We start from the raw sequence: 16554 nt of genomic DNA on the forward strand, positions 1-16554 counted from the left end.
CGGTCTCTGGTTTGAATTCATGGAAAGCATGCGCGGCATCAGACAATTCCAGATTTCATCCGGAATTCGGTTGGATTCCGTCCGACGTAACGTCGCATTCAGTTGCCGGTTAATGCGCTCGTTTGTCGCATCCGCGCATTAAAGACTCTCTGTGTGCCGCTGGAATTATTCTCTACCCTTCTCGCGATTACCGTTGTCGATAGTGAACAAAGTCACTGGCCCCTTTTGTTGGCTGCGTTCAATGATCGTTTGGTAAGACTGTAGCGGTAAATTCTACATAAGCTAGTGCAATTATATTGGAATCAAATAAATATACTGTACTGAATATAAAACCTATCAAAGTATGAGACCTCTAAGAATAATATATATTTCTCCCTCCATTCAGGAGCAGAATCCTTTCCCTCCACCATTGTCTCTTCGTGCTACGTATTCTATTGTTTCGAGTGACCCTATGGTCGAACAATAGTCCTTATCGAATATTTTTCGCGCACCATCCATGGACACTGACACAAAGCACAAATTGGCCCTCGCGGATAAAATGAGTTTGACGTACCAGTTCCGCGACACTTTGCCTCCCTGTCTTAACAAGTTGATTTTTAATTCGATTCCCCAGGCACGATGCGTACCACCGTTCGAGCGCATTTTTCAATTAATTTCATCGCGGCGCTCAGGCCAAATACAGTCGTAACGTAACACGAGCGTACGGGCGAAGAAGATACTGACAGGCGCTAATGCATTTCGAGCGCGAGACGTAACGAAACGAACAGCGAAAAGCGTTCGACCAAATTTGACAACGATATTGCGACGCATCGTAAGGTTCAAATCGCTACAGCTGGTTCGTGACACGCGATTCGCCTACTGCGAATGAGTCGCACGACGAAAAGGGATTCGATATCAGGCGTCTCTTTGTGCCAGAGATATTGGTTCTGTTTCGACGAGGCGATGGTAGCGAATTCCTCTTACGAGTCATCCGTTTTTCCACGTGCTCGAACTGTGTTTAAACACCCACGCCTGGAACTAGAGTAAAATACATGAGAACTGGATGAAGCTGCGAAGGTGGCTGTTTGGTCAAACCCACTCGATACAACGAAATTGTTTGAAACTGTTCCAGAGCGATCCATCTGCAACCGTTTTATTGTGATCCGTCACATTAACCCTTGAAATTTCAAATTTAGAAATTTTTTCTCGTAGTGCTGTATTAATTAAACGCTGTGAAACTTATTGTGACTATCAAGTCCACTTCCATGAAATTCGTTTTTTTTTAAGACCAAAATGGTCTTTTTAGTATAAACCAACCCCATAATCCAACAAAACATTCTAGCTTTCCAGAGACTCATTTTGGCATAACGAAGGGCAACATTTCTCACTTGTCACTTTGAAGTAGCAGTATTTTCCGAGGCAGCCTGACAATATTAAGTTCAGGGATAACGTTCAGGGTTAACCCTCGTCTGGTATACTTCGGAATTTCCACAAGTGGGCGACTCGCAGACTCACCCTTCTTTCTTTCAGGAATTTCAAAATTGCTGTTCAGGCAGCTGCTGCAACCACCCTACAATTTCACCCCTTTCTAAGCTATTCGTGACTTTCAATTATGGGAAAGGTTCAACTTTTCCACTGCGAAGGAGTGACTCAGCTGTTGCATAATTCGTCCAGCATTTTAAACCTCATTTTTCACTGTCTTCGAATGTTTCACTCGGTGTTTACGATTTTAGAAATAAGGCAAAACGAAAACGTTTCGCCTCATTTGCTCCCGCGGGCTACTCGACAAATTAAAATTGTCCACCTAACGAGCACCGCCGCAGGCGACATAATTTTAAGGGTAAGCGAGATGAGAATACACCTGCGCGGATAACGAAGGTGTTAGTTCATCTTTAACGAGCTGGTACTCCCCCTCTGAGATACGCGATTTTGGTTAGAGCGAGCGAAGAAAATACGGCGTCAGCAAATTTCATCCCCGAGAGGGTAGTATCTTCGCGATAAATAACCCTCTTTCCTCGTTAACTCCGAGTACAATGGCCGTCAAGATCCCGACAGCCCGCGACTACGCATACATTTCCTCCGTATAAAACCGAACTTGCGTCGTAACGGACTGTTTAGCGTGCTACTCGCTTAATGAAACCACCCACCTCCACCCTCCTCGCGCCAGTTCGATTACCACAACAATACGGAACTTCGTGCTTACCTCGGAATGGGCCAAGCCAGCCTCGACATCGCCACTGCGGTGCCGATCGATCCTGTTCTAGATCGGCCAGAAAACTGTTAACTTAGCTTTGGTCAGGAAAACGACTTCCTTTCATGGCGATTCGACAGCCGAGTCTCTTTTAATTTCTCGTGCTCGACCGCGAGATCCAAATTTCGTGAGGCAGCATGATCGAGGGGTGAAACGCAGCATTTAATCGCGAAACCATGGAAGAAGGATGGATGCTGGGATCGCGTGCCTTGAGCTGGACGAATCTAATTAACCCGCCTAAATGGAATTCGGCTGAATTACGAGGCCACGAAATCCGCGATCGAACCGCGGGTATCTCGTGCCAAGAACGGCCGTCGAAACATAAATTTTCGAATGGAAATGGCAAGATCGATGTCAGTCAGAGCGTGAAACAGCCGGAGTTCCTCCTCGGGGTTGACATTAACCCCGTTGTTAACGAGGAGATTTTATTTCGAGCGCGGGAAATTCATCCCTTAGCTCGTTCAACCCCCCCCCTCTCGCTTTGTTTCTGCGTTCCCGGGATCGTTTAATTCACCAGGCGAGGAATAATTGAGAGATAAGAAAGAAATGGAGAAAACGTGCCAGCGTAGCGACGAAAATGAATTGCAACTCGAAGCTCGCTAATGAATTACACCGTCACTTTATACTTTTTCCTAATTAATGGGCGCCATCTATTAAGCGCTGGAATGTCGCTGGATCCCGGCTTTTTTCTTCGTTCCTTTCTCCGAGTGGTTTTCCTTTTACATTCTTGGCTGGTAAATACAACGACGGGGGATTGGACGTAAATACAAGAAAAGCTAGAAAAAAGTCTCTCATCTTAATATCTTGAATGTTCACCCGCTTAACATTGAACAATTAACACAGGGTCTTCCCTTTCTTTCCTTTTACGACCCTCGCGAATTTTTCGCGCCGATTTTCGCCAAAGAGAAAGCCCTCATCACCGATGCATGAGTCGCTTGAACGTGATAATGAAATAACGAGGCTGCTCGGCGATTCACGTTAAACACGAGCCATATTTTGCCAGTAATACACCGCATAACTCTTTATAACCGCAATTTACGCGACCCCGTGCAAATAAATAAGAGATGACGAAGAAGCCACAGGAAACAGGGCGAGTCGCGTAGCTTTTAACGAACGCGCGCCGTGTATGCGTTACGAGGTGAAACGAAAACGAATCGCTGGCTCAGTCGCGATAATGAATTCAAATCGATTCCCTGGCTTCCGCGAAGCGTCGTGCGACCTTCTGCCTCCGAAGGATCGGACCTCCGGAGATTGATCCATCGTGAGATGTCTCTGACCCAATGCGAGTCGCGTTGATTTACTCTGGCCGTGCGCTCTACATTCGGAATATCGAGATTGCAAGTGCTTTTTTGGTAGAAGTTAAACGAAATACTATTTTTTAGGTAAATATTCGTTGGATATCGAACGACATAGGGGTGTACTGATCCATACAACTTCGCCAAGATCGAATGCATCAACGTCACAAAGATATGACTACCAATTTCCACGAGAATCGCAGAAAATTACGAGTTTTGGCGGGACGTTTGGCAGAAGGCGCGATTGCATCGAATTTCACGATTTATCCGCGTGCTAAACGAATTTATTCGCAAAACAGGGAACGTCGGGTATCGCGTGAACAAAAAGTGTACTCCGTATACGTCATATCGGCGAATAAACAAATAATCCCATCCCCGAACGCCGACCGAGCAAATAATTTTGCTGCATAAATCCAGCGCCTCGGTGGAGCGCGAAAGCACGATTTTAATGCAACTTTATGAACGTGCATTTGTCGATATGTAGTGTAAACAGTCCGGTTATAGTGTAAAAAAGGACTGGGACAACGCCATTTTTAAGAACGTAGTCAGTGAATAGGATTAGGTTGAACCATAAATAATATCCATGCCACGCAGCTCGAAATACTCGAACGTTTGCATGAGGACATGTTTGCTTCGATTGTGTCCGTTAAGCTGGACATGTCCTACTTGCATAACGGTGATCAAAGGTGATCGCATTATTTAACGCACACGCCAACTGTCCATATCTGGTGAAGTTATCGGTATTCGTTAACATTGTTGCGCGAAAACTGAAAACATCGGATGATTCAATCGTGTACTTAAAATTCCGTTCCTGATGACTAGACTGCGGATGTTTATGCAAATTTAAACGTTTTGCTGATATAGAAAAAGAATAGAGATCTAAGTGAAAGTATTTGATATATTTTTGCATTCATGCGCATAAACATACATTTTCCTCCATTCTCACTTAAAATAACGTAACGCAACTCACGAAAAATTAATCATTTCGGTGGACGAAATACGAAATTATTTTCCGAACAAACCCAACATATCTGCACTTAAGATGTCTTAATCGCTAATAGCCACGTGGAATAGAAACAAATGGGAGTCGATGATCGTCATCCTCGCACAGCCTCGTCCTTGGAAGAGAAGGCAGGATTCTCTCGTTATTCTCGCTCGCCGTAGGCTAATATCGAACGATCCTTCCGTCGATTGCCGGCGCTGGTATTGTTCCCAGCATCACCCGATCTAGGTGGGACACTGATGACTTCCGTTAGCCGCATCGCCGTGGCGAATCGAGACGCCTAGAAACATAGTTGCGACCGGTCAGAATTCAGCTTACGGAAACATGCGCCTCGCTTGTTGTCTCGTGCGTGGCTAGTTAAGGGTACCCGGCCCTCGATGGGCCGCGTTTCTCTGTTCAATGGTGCTCGTGCAACGTCGAGGAAACCGAACAGAGCCGCCCAATTGCCACGCACGGAACCACATCGAACAAAGAGCGCGTTACGCGCCTGTGAACGATTCCTTGCGCACACTTTGATAAAGTAAAGGGTGGCCTGTCGCTCGCAATCGCTGTCGGATTAACCCAACCCCTATCAGGGTATTTTAATTCACCTCGAAGGGATTCCGCTTTAAAACTTTCCAAATAAAAAGTGAGCTTCGACATTTTTATGTAACTACAATCGATGGAATATCATTGAATGCTTTTGCGAGTTATTATTAACGGCCAACTCAGTCTTAGAAATTCAACGCGATCTGCCTTTTCCAACAGATACGAAATATTCGAGCGGAACGTCGGCGCCGTTCGGACTTCAACCCAGATCAAAGTAATCGCTGGACGTCGATCCGACCAGTTCGACGCTCCGTAGTGTCCTGTAGATACGAAATATGCGTCCAGGAACGTTGGCGCCGCGAGGACTTTGGTCGAGATCAAGGGAAGTCAGACGGGGCTGCTCCGATCATTTATTTTGAAACTTCCCCGCGGATGCTGCGATCGTTACCGATGAATATTCGCGATAATTACCGTTCCAGTACTCGGAATAATGAAATGGGGACGAATATTTATTTCAAGCTATTCGAGTAAGTATATTTTGAATATATTACGGGTAAGTAAGGATGTTAGGGAAGAGTAATATTTGCAAAATATATACATTATCCGAGGTGTATCATTCGTTTAGCATTTGAAACGAAATAAATTAGATTACATTTACAATAGCAATCTCGTATTTTTCATAGAGTTCTTTCGACGTACTTCTAACTTCGTTTAACGGACTGAATTAACCGAAAGAGCTGGGTTGGCCCGCGGGCAGGACTTTGTGCGCTCTCCCGGTTTGAAGACGAGAAAATGGCAATTTTCCCGCTAGTTGCCAGTAAATCTCTTCTTCTCGAGTGTTAATACAACTTTTGTGAGAAAACGATGGTGAAAAGGTGACTCCTTTTTTACAGTCGAGTTACCGCGTTTAGCTGTTACAATTAAATTTGATTAACGATAGAGTGTCGCGAAACTTGAGCAGTTAATTTCCGATGTGACGAGAAAATATTCGAGGTTCGTTAAAAATATCGTTTCCCACAGTTCTCCAGCGACAGACAGACTCGCCGAGCTAGCTCTACTTTCTGTCCTCGTAAATCACGAATCCTACCTGCTACTAGATAACCTCGTTTTATGCTATCAACTAACCTTGTTCTAGTTTAGACTTTCTGTACTCTGCTTGTTTCAATCGTTTCCTTTTTTTTTTTTCTTCTGCTTCTATTTTCTCACCAGATACCGCACGTTTCCACGTCTTCGTTACTTTACTCTTCCTTTTCCAAGTTTCTTCACCGCCACCTCGTCTTTTATATTACATTTCAAGTTTTTATTCGAAAATGTAAACGATCGAATGAACGGCTCGAGGTTGATCAGCGTGAATTATTTTTTATTTGTCTACGTGCATTTCGTTAGCCGTTGCGCATGGCGAAGAAATGGTCTGCGATATTCGTTACCGTTCGTTACATTTCGTTTCCCATTGCATTAATTGAACGCGGCAGACGCAACGTTTCGAGCAAATAAAAAAACATGAAAGGGAGCATCGGGTAACCGTTCGTTAGTTGTGAAAACTTACCGAACATAAAATACCCTATCAATGTAGAATAAATCATCGTTTCGTTCTGCGAGAAGTAATATCAAAATTTAACCCTCTTTACGAATGATATACCTTGATTTTTTACTTTTTACCTACTTCTCCCTCGATGCATGGCATACTTCATTTTTTATCCCAAATATTTTCGTATACCTTTTTTAAATATACAATTCATGCTGTAGTCTACAGATATTCAGCCAAAAATACAAAATTGTCTCGTCTTTTCTTACATTTAGACAAGTTTCGTAGACGCCATTGAACCATGCCATCAGCCACGCGTTTCTTCTTACGCATCGATTGCGATTCGCGACGAATCTCGGAAATCCACGTTCGTACATCGATTCTTCAGAAACGAATCACTTCGGTTTTCAGCCAATCTAATTATTTTCAGCTCCACAGGGGCGCACCGAACCAGCTCGCGTCACTATTACAAGATTAAAAGTAACCTGACCGGGGAGGGTAAAAAAATTCTCATTCGAATGTGTCGCTTACGTGCACGTGCTCTCTAATTTACCAAAACCTAATTTTTGTTCTGCTGCTCCTAAACTGCGTTTATTTCAGCCCCGGTTCAATTACGCGTTTCGCTGGAACCTTCTACGGACGGCTTCGCTCTGACTCGTTTGCCCTTTCGTTCGATGAAAAAGTGGAGAGGAGATCGCTATTAATCAATCTGTATAAACCGCTGAGTCGGTGACGCAAAAAGTGTCGACTGAGCGAGAGATAGAGCAGCGAAGCTGCAAACGAGGCGCGAGCTTGGAATGAAGAGTATCTTAAACCTGAATCTGAGGAATTTTATGAAACAAAACTGCGGACTCGCGGTGCAGGATTCTTTAAAAGGGAAACGAGTTATGGTACTCGATGAATTCGAATCGATAAATATTATCGTAGAAATATTAAACACACGCCATGTCAAAAAAGAAATTCCTGTCACTGATAGTTGACGTTATATCTGTGGCCCTGGATTCAACCCGAATTTTCCAACGAATGATGTCGAGACCATTTTGAGAATTCAACATTTATACAACAATAACGTGCCAGAATTTCGCTGGAACACCGAAAAATTCGCTATAGTTGTATTTGAACCGCGTAACGCCAACTCGATTGATCCGTACGAACTACAACCCCGCAGTTCGAGCTGAAATTTCGATTCAGAATATTCTGTAAACATTTAACAAACCGACTGGCAATTTTCCAGTGTCTCTGGTACGGAACCCCTTCGCACCCCTCCAACGTTTCGGCTGTATTTGAGAAAAAGTGGAATGCGATTTAAAACTCGTTACCTTTCGTCTGTCCCGGTGGGCGGAATACAGAATCCAGACAATGTAGGACACCATTATTATGGCTGGTATGCAGACCCCAGTTATGGTCGATGTGTCCCGCAAAAGAGCATGATGCAGAGCGAGCAACGTGACCGCGAGCAGAGCACCGCCGGCGACGTATCTTCCGGTGCGTCGTCGCTCGTCCTGTCAACAAATGACAAACATCCGGTTAGCGATTCGCCTGTTTCGAGCCGGTGTAATGCCGTTCGGCGTAATTTCAGTCGGTGTCGGTGATATTTTTTGGTTTCGGTTCGTCTCAGACACGTACATGTATGGATGATCGAGAATTACGTGCTAGGTAGACTCTCGCGACTTTTTTAAATAGAAAAAAGTGTGCTGGTTGGTGAAAGATAGGTGAGGAATAGCTTGTCGGTGTTGGGAATGATGTTTTTATTTGGTAATTTTTTTATGTTGGAAACTTCAGATTGTGGTCACCTTCAAAAGCGTCGAAATATTAAACGTGTTGTACAATAATATGAAAAAAGAAATCATTGTATATAGATTTCATAACAGAGTAAACGAAATAAATTTCTGTTTACGCGAATCGAGGTACACAATGAAAATCAGTTTGGGAATTGTAATTCCGAGTACACGTGCGTAACAATGGCGTAATTATTATTATTGTCATTTGAAATAGAGCTTTAAACCTTCAATTATTTGTAACGAGTTCTCCCAATTTTGTCGTATATTGCGCTCGTTAGAATTTTTATACGGCTATAAACATGCCAATAAACAAGCGAAACAATGGACAACGTATTTATATATCATAGAAAATAGGCTATATACATCAACGTAGCGAGTGTAACGCGAACGTAACGGCGTGATGGACGAGGTTAGGTAAAAGTTGGCTATAAAACGTGATCCTGAAAGAGAAATACTCAGCACGAGACTAAAAGCAAAATAATGTCGGATGTGCGACGGGTCAGCGACAATAGTCTTTGCAAACGCGTTGCTTCATTTTCTCCAGATCCATGGCCGAATCTCGGTCAAAACACACGTTACGCAATATAACTTCAAGTTCTGTGGATCTGAATCCAAAGTAGCGTATCCAACGATCCCAGGAACGATATGAAAAATACAAAGCGTCCACGATATGCAAGATCATATGAAAAGAGGATTACGCGATAATGAGGGCCTCCCACGGACGCGAGAGTATGTTTATCTTCGATTCGAACAAAGAGCGCCAGAAATATAACCGTGGAGAAAGACCGAATTTATTTGTTCGACTCGCGAGCGCTGAACAAAGAATTCTTCAACCACGCTGCTCGTCGATCACGGCTTTTGTCCAAGGGATAAAAAGAGGAAAGACACCCCTTCGAAGGGATGGACGACGTAAAATTCGGAAATAACGATCGGTATCGATGCGACAGCTCCATTTCAACCTGCCTCGCTGCCTGTTTTGCATTCGACGCTGTTACGGGACCGGGAGCACGTGGCACGCGTGTACCGACGTTTTCCTATTATTATCATATTTAAATTTAACTACCACCGGATGTAGATAGCCCCTCAGAAGCGAACTGCTTCGCGATCTGTTTCGTCAGGAAGCTGCGCGAGCAGCACCCGAGGCGTCCATCGCAGTATACGCGTAGAGTAAAGCCACGTAATATGGAACACGGGGCATGATCTCGACGGATAAACCGCGAACTATACCTGCAACCATGAAAATTACTTTCTTATGGGTAGAAAGAAGCCTTGGTGTCTTTTTGATCTACGAAACTTTTGGCTAGAAGGTGCTAATACTTGAGTTTCCTAGCTGAGGTGAATTTAAACGTGTACTTGAAACTAAAGTAGTTAAAATATTTATAACAAAAATTAGAATCTTCACAATCGATTATACTTAGAACTGTGATCAACGCACCGTGGTATGTGCGTAAGTTTGATGAAAGGAATTTTTCGTGAATTTTATTTCACCATACGCAAGAAAAATTTTATGCGTCGAATACGAGTAGCCACTTGTCTTCATTGAATGTTTTACTAGGTCTAAAACTCGAGTAATTTTTGAAAGAAGCAGAACCCAGTTTTATGACAGCTGGGAAGAGCACCCATTTCACCTCGAAGCTTGTCGAAGACTGTAAAAGGATCGTTGCGAAAGTTCAAGCGATCCGAGGTTAACGCCGGCAGCCGGAACGAAAGTCGCATCGAACTGTACTAAATTTTCACTCGTGAAAGACCGAGTTGCGGGAAAACGGTTGTCGGTACTATGTTTTCCAAAACTTTTCTAGTAGACGCTATATCTTTTGAAACGATTACGTTCGTAACGTTGACCTACTAAAATTCTCGATAGAGAAATCGCAATCTCAGCTTGTCATAACGAAATGAATTATCGTCTACAAGTAAAACAGTTGAGAGAATTAGGAAGAAACACAGATAATCATTTGCACCTATAGTTATTCGTCAAGTTTTTAAATTAAAAGTTGTTCGTAATTAGAAAAGCAGAATAAGGGTCTGATCAGTCAGATAGAATGGGTCCTGGTCCGTTCTCGATAAATAGAATGAACCTCATAGGTCAGACACGTCGAAACGCAACCTGCATAGCGATCTAATTACATACTCGTTAAAATACACGAGTATCTATATCCAACGATGTTCAGCTATATCGCACTGTTTTTGAATATAATTATTTAAAAAGTTGTTCCACTTGTTGTCGACGTAACACCTCTGAAGGAGAAATCGCGAAATCGTCGCCAAGCCAAAGTATCAAGAAAAGGTACACAGTGTCTGAAAGTGAAATAGCACTAACCGTGGTGGTGGTGGCAGTATCGAGGGTGTCCCTCGACGAGGAGGCTTCCGACCTGAGAGGCATGGTCGTGACAATGACATAGAGCACCTTTCCCGAACAGATTCAAATAATCCTCCGCGATGGAAATATCTCGCCGGATTCACCGAGTAACCTTTCTTCCTTCTCGGGCATAGATCATCAGAGTCGCCTCGTGATTCGATCCCTGAAGCGTTCCGCATTCAAGCGACAACACGAGCCATCGAGGAGCGAACAAAATCTCCAAGAGCCACGAAGAGACCTCTTGCTCGCATTTTATCGCTCGATCGATCCATCGGGTGGCTTCGTTCTTTCCCAGAAAGGATACCACGTTTCTCAGAAACTTTCACTGGACCACCAGCATCGCGTAAAACGCGATACCGAATTTCTTTGTGAAATTCCCGCGCATACTTGACGTGATAAATTATTCACCACCTTTTTCGCAAAAGAAAAAAACTCGATTCGATACTTGAGAAAATTGTACAGAAATACTAGCGACAGTGCTCGATAATACAGTAGATTAAAGAAACGATTAGGTTGTTGCGTCACTTTCCGTATCTTGTCTTCGTGCACTATATTTTCACGACTCTTCAAATTCAAACTAAAACGTTTCACCTTCTACGACAGTGGCGCTTATGGCCTTGACCTTACGAACAAAAGTACCTTCTTCGAGTCCATTGTTTCCTGCCACTGTTATTTATTTACCAAATAATTGTCTGCAAAGCTCACAGTTTTTCGCCTTTCTTCGACAACTAATTCTTTCCAGTCGCGTCACTTGGAAGTTAATTAGAGCCGTTAATCCCGATTGGATTCGCGTCCTCTCGCGTCTGAGGTTCTTCGAGCTCGCGCGACAGCGAGGAAAATGAAATCGCGAGCGAGATCGAGGAGGATGTATCGACAACGATTTTCGAGAACAGCGCCAGCCGGCCGTTTACAACGCGCTGGCCGGCACAATATAAGCCAGCCAAACCGGCTGGCATAATAAACGAATAACAGGACGGACCAACACACACCCACGACGATAAACCCGGCACGAAGTCTCTGAAACATGGTGAGCTGCGTTGCGTTGCGGAACGCGATCGGAAATCGAAGGTGGCTGCCGGCTTTGCCAAAATTAGACGATCCTTTCCTTTCGCGTTTCGCGGAATCAGCCGTTATTGATCTCGCGAGTGCCCTCGGGAAAATTTCTCGATAGTCCAAGAACTTAGAATCTCGTATGATACGAAATAAATGTCCAAATTCTTCACACGTATCTAAGTACATTTCTTAAAATTTGTTAATATTCTAATCCAAGGTGTATCTAGGTGAAAAGTGAATTTAGTTGTTCGAAACAGCTGTGACGGAGACGGGAGTTTGTCTCGTCAGGTTCCCGAAGACACCGCAAAAGTAGAACGAACCGTGAAACTGCAGACCATCTTGGCGGTGCACGTTGATCCTGTTAGTCGCGGTGCGTCGCAAAGGCGCAGCGAAGATCGCGTCGACTGTGCTCGTTGAAATAAAATTACTCCTATTCCAGCGGTTTGTAGAAGTCTGGAGGAATATTAAGCTGGAGGTATCCGATTGAAAATACCGAACAAATTGAGTTTTATTTGCCAGTAAAGTTCTCCAGTTCTCGTTTCACGTTGGGGTTTACATTCCCTGGATTTGTAAATCCTCCCAGAAGCTACGGATCCGAGGACGAGGGATCTCAAAGGAGTTGCGTTGAACGTCGTCCTCGTTATATATTTATCATTCTGTATGACGGTGTTTGCCGAAGTTAATTTATTCTTACGATTAATGTCTGTTGAGACGTCTGCGACAGACCTTACTCGTCCATCGATTAACTGACACGAGTCATTATCGAAGGGAAAGGGTGACATAAGAAATATCGAATACAAGAATTAGTATCGTAACAATGGGCTGTCCAGAAAGTTCGTGCCAATTTTGATGAAAAAATGGAGTACAAGAAAATTAGTCGATCGAGCCAAGTTTTGAACAACGTTTGCTTTGATTTGTTAACACAGGGAGTAGAGAACATTGATATGCATGAAATGAATCGCGGAAAAGGTCAACGGGGTCGTTAGCAACTATGAGCGTGGCGCAGTCATGCGATTCGTGCAATTGAATTTGCTCGCACAGTGTACAACGCGGTCTGGATAGAGTAAGGCGTTTCGTCTGGAGTTTCTTACAAGAACACAAAATTTAAACAACTTAAGTGAAACCAGGGCTTCCGCTGAAAGCTGCAATGGGGAACAAAAATTGAGGAAGTGCTGTATGTTTTTTGTGAACAACGTTCCCAGATGAACTAAATAATCGCTGTATCGAAAACGGATGGTGGGTGATACAAATTCGGATGAACAGCAGCTACACTATGATTGACACGTGTCGATGAGTGGATTATTTATATGTATATATTCAAATAATTTTCGGTGAAACACTGATACTCACCGACTGGCCAAGAAGGGAGCTTGGCACATTCAATTTGTCCGGAATTTGTTCTTTCTGCGGACATCCGGCCGCACGGAAGTCGCGACGGCTTTTGAATCAAAGAGCGAAGAAATCGTACAAATTGGACGTCCTCGTGGAACGACCATAACGCGACCATTTCGTGGAACCGCAGCTGGTCGGAATACCTGGCGTTACGACTCGCCGATGTTACAACCCCGTCGAAGCGTTCTAATGAAGAAATAAAAGCGATCTATATCGGGCAGCCACAAAACGTTTCACGATCAAATAAAAGACTCCTCGAGCCGTTCCATCGGACGGCTGGCAATATGGCCGAGGATATTCGATCAGTTCCTTCCATTTCTGACACGGGCTTACAACATCGTCTTCGAGCCGACGATTACGCGATGATGTTTCCTCGTGTCCCCTGGTTCGTTGCCTTTTCCCATCGGCAGGAGCGGGAACCCGACGGAACGTGTCCTTTACGAGCAGGGACCAACCCTTAACGACGCCCCAGCGTCGATTCTGTGCCAAGCATACAGATCGATCTTAACCGAGTCAATCTTGGCGAGGATTCCGTTCACGTACGATCAGCTTTTCAATCATATATGAGCCACTGAATCGTTTCGCGGGAAAATCACTGGTGAACCACTCTGTTTATGCACGACGAAACGACGTCGAGGAATCCTTGCGTAAGCAACGTCTCGAGAGGGTGACTCGGACCCGCGACCCTAATGGGTACCGCACGGTTGACCTACGGAATGATAACTGGCACAACGATTCTCGAAACTTTTCTATGTTTGCCTCTTTCTTTTTCTCGATCTTTTCTGGCTTCCTCGAGACGACGCGACCTACATAGTTGCTCTAGAAGGTCCAGACATCGAATCTTTACATTTATTTTTCTATCGATAGATTGTGCTTTGACATATAATTCCTTTTCTATCCAGAGTATAATAATTTACAGCATCCCAGAACATTGTTGTTCAACATAAATTCAGACCACGGTTTTACATCACGGAAGTAACAAACCATAAGTTACTTCGGGTATGTCCGTTGTATTTATCCGCCCCGAAAACGGTAAAGTTTCGCGTGTAAACGAAGATCGGTAAACTTGCCTGTTTTACCCGCGCAAAACGCGGATCGAACGCTCGAGGAATTTCATGCTCGCGAGTCTCGCGAACGGTTGATCGCGATTTTGTGGATCATAAAATCGGTACACCCATAGGTGTTTGGTTTCTTTTTCGCGTGAGTCACGCGATCGGGGCAGCTGAATCATCGATACGCCATTGAAGATCGTGGATGAATCTATAATAAGATCCCGGTGCACCACGTGTGGATCCGAATTCAATTGATCGCCGCCCACTCGGCCGGCGAATTCCTCGCGGATTGAAGAGTCGAGAAAAGGACTGACCTCTCCTCGAGTAGGAGCGAATTGTGCCAACAACGCTTCTGGTATTCGAATAATTGGTCCCTCGACGACAACCGAGGAAACATCATCGGAACAACGGTCGACAGAGGAGTTTCTGGAAACTTTTAATTGCACACCACGTCTGCGGAACGTCCGTGAATCTTCCGGCTGGACCGAAGAACCAGTGCCGCAATCAAGAGGAAAGGGTTGGCCCCCACAATAGATTTAAAAGATTTCTTTTATTATTTACGGGTACAGGTAGATAAAATCTTCCCTCGATCACTTGAGCCGTCCATTGCACAAATCGATCGACTCCATAAAACAAAAAGTTGAGAATTGTATAAAATTAATAATACAGAATAGCCAAAAAATAATCGCCAGTGATGTTACAATTTTTATATGACTGGTGGAGTTAATCGATTTGTGCAACGAACAACTCATTTATCCTGAAAGACATGAAAAATTGGTTGTATTGTTCACAGCCATTGCACGAACGAAAACATGGCGGACTCATCGTCGATTCAAAGTGGCTGGAAAAGAAGCACGATGGCGATAATTGTTTATAACGGCACAGTCATCCAGCCGATGCCGACTGTAATTATTTAACGGCGCCAGTCTTTTTGTTATCCTTCTTGCTGGAGCCCCGACTGCGCAATCTCGACTCCCTGATTTCCATTTGCGTTTTCTTGGACGTCGATGGGAATGCATGAATATTAAGTGACGATAATTGATTTCCAGGGAGCGTTCTCTCGATATTGCGGAAACGAAAGCAGCGAGCGTTGGAAGCAAAAGAAACCCTCGGCCGTTCTCTTGATTCGCAGACATTACACCTGGATGGCGTGGGCGATCCTTGGGGTTTTCCCGTGATTTTTCCACCCATGTACGCGGACCAGCGTGGCTGTAATAAATTTTAATACGCCGGCTAATCGAGATTTAACCCCGCAGCTGACTGGAAAGAAGTGATAAAGAATCGGTTGGACGAATTTTCCCAGCGACTCGTCGCGAGTTCGAGGTTGGTCGCAAATGAATTTTCATCAAAGGATTTTATCGTACCAAAAGAAATTTAAAAGAGGAAAAAGTCGTACCTTTAGAAACGATACATTTCTTCTTTCAAGAATGTATCCACACTTTGATTTCCAGTCGAACTTTATTCTTATTTCACGTTGAGATAAATGAATTTAACGTCTTTCTTGCGATCGTTTGTTCAGAAATGTCGCAGGAACGTTCGCGCATCGCTATTTTTTGACATCGCCTATGGTTCCGCAGTAATGCGCGAGGAATACACGATGCGGCCAGGTGGTGTGCGTGGTCTTCGTCAATCATCGCCTCATAAAACCGACACCAAATCGAAGCGTGAGCCGAACTTTTCGGAAAATAGTGATTCGAGCGAGTCTCAAAACATGAATCACGTTGCTTCTGGCTTTATCATCGGCAGTTATTGTTACAGGGGCGACGTGTTTCCCTCGATGTCTGTGATAGATTAACTGACGAGGCTTGCCGAGGAAGACGAATGTTTGCTTTTACTGTAACTCTGTACAATTACCGCAGCTGACATTCGAACATCACGGTGGTTGTACATCTATATTCGTGGCTCTGTGGGAGGAAGTTAAATCGTCTGCATACTTTCCTTTGTTACTTTTTGTTTGGTGTTAATTTGCGCTTATTGGTATTTCATATTGTGAAATATGAACGAACAGCTCTATAATTGTTAATAATTATTCGTTATTATCCATTAATTTCATTGCAATCACATATTTCCCATACATAAGAGCATATAGGCAAGTTAATGGACACGAAATCAGTATCGCCATCTAGCGGCGGGGACCGAACTAACTTTTTACATATATTCACATTTTTCACTTTTTTCAGCATATTAATATAATTTTACATCGGCATTATCATAATTCAGCTTCTAATTGAAGATTTTTACACTAATAATTCACCAATATTTAGTTTTTTAAATAAATAAAATTACCGAAATATCTGGCGCCATCTCACGGCAAACCGTCCAAGTTTGTCGTGAAATAA

At 43.8% G+C, this 16554-nt stretch overlaps 1 protein-coding gene and 1 long non-coding RNA gene across 2 annotated transcripts; one reads left to right on the top strand and one right to left on the bottom strand.

The window, feature by feature from the left end:
• Positions 1-4420: 4420 nt before the first annotated feature.
• On the bottom strand, positions 4421-11537 carry LOC128891570 (uncharacterized). The gene is made up of 3 exons (XM_054151161.1): positions 10680-11537; positions 7901-8083; positions 4421-4808 (listed from the first exon to the last, which is right to left on the bottom strand). Exons 1-3 carry the CDS (start codon positions 10740-10742, stop codon positions 4671-4673), a joined length of 384 nt encoding a protein of 127 aa, XP_054007136.1. The 5' UTR covers positions 10743-11537; the 3' UTR covers positions 4421-4670.
• Positions 11538-13041: 1504 nt separating this feature from the next.
• On the top strand, positions 13042-16136 carry LOC128891578 (uncharacterized). The gene is made up of 3 exons (XR_008460868.1): positions 13042-15538; positions 15735-15879; positions 15974-16136. It is a non-coding gene; the product is annotated as an uncharacterized LOC128891578 (long non-coding RNA).
• Positions 16137-16554: the final 418 nt, after the last annotated feature.

This window comes from Hylaeus anthracinus, unplaced genomic scaffold (genome assembly GCF_026225885.1).
Source record: "Hylaeus anthracinus isolate JK02 unplaced genomic scaffold, UHH_iyHylAnth1.0_haploid 12002, whole genome shotgun sequence".
Lineage (NCBI taxonomy): Eukaryota > Metazoa > Arthropoda > Insecta > Hymenoptera > Colletidae > Hylaeus > Hylaeus anthracinus.

Coding starts and splice junctions, on each gene's coding strand:
- LOC128891570 (XM_054151161.1), bottom strand. CDS start 10,742: ATGCCTCTCAGGTCGGAAGCCTCCTCGTCGAGGGACACCCTCGATACT. Junction 8,084..10,679: donor ATACTGCCACCACCACCACG/GTTAGTGCTATT, acceptor ATTTGTTGACAG/GACGAGCGACGACGCACCGG. Junction 4,809..7,900: donor CCCACCGGGACAGACGAAAG/GTAACGAGTTTT, acceptor CTATGTTTCTAG/GCGTCTCGATTCGCCACGGC.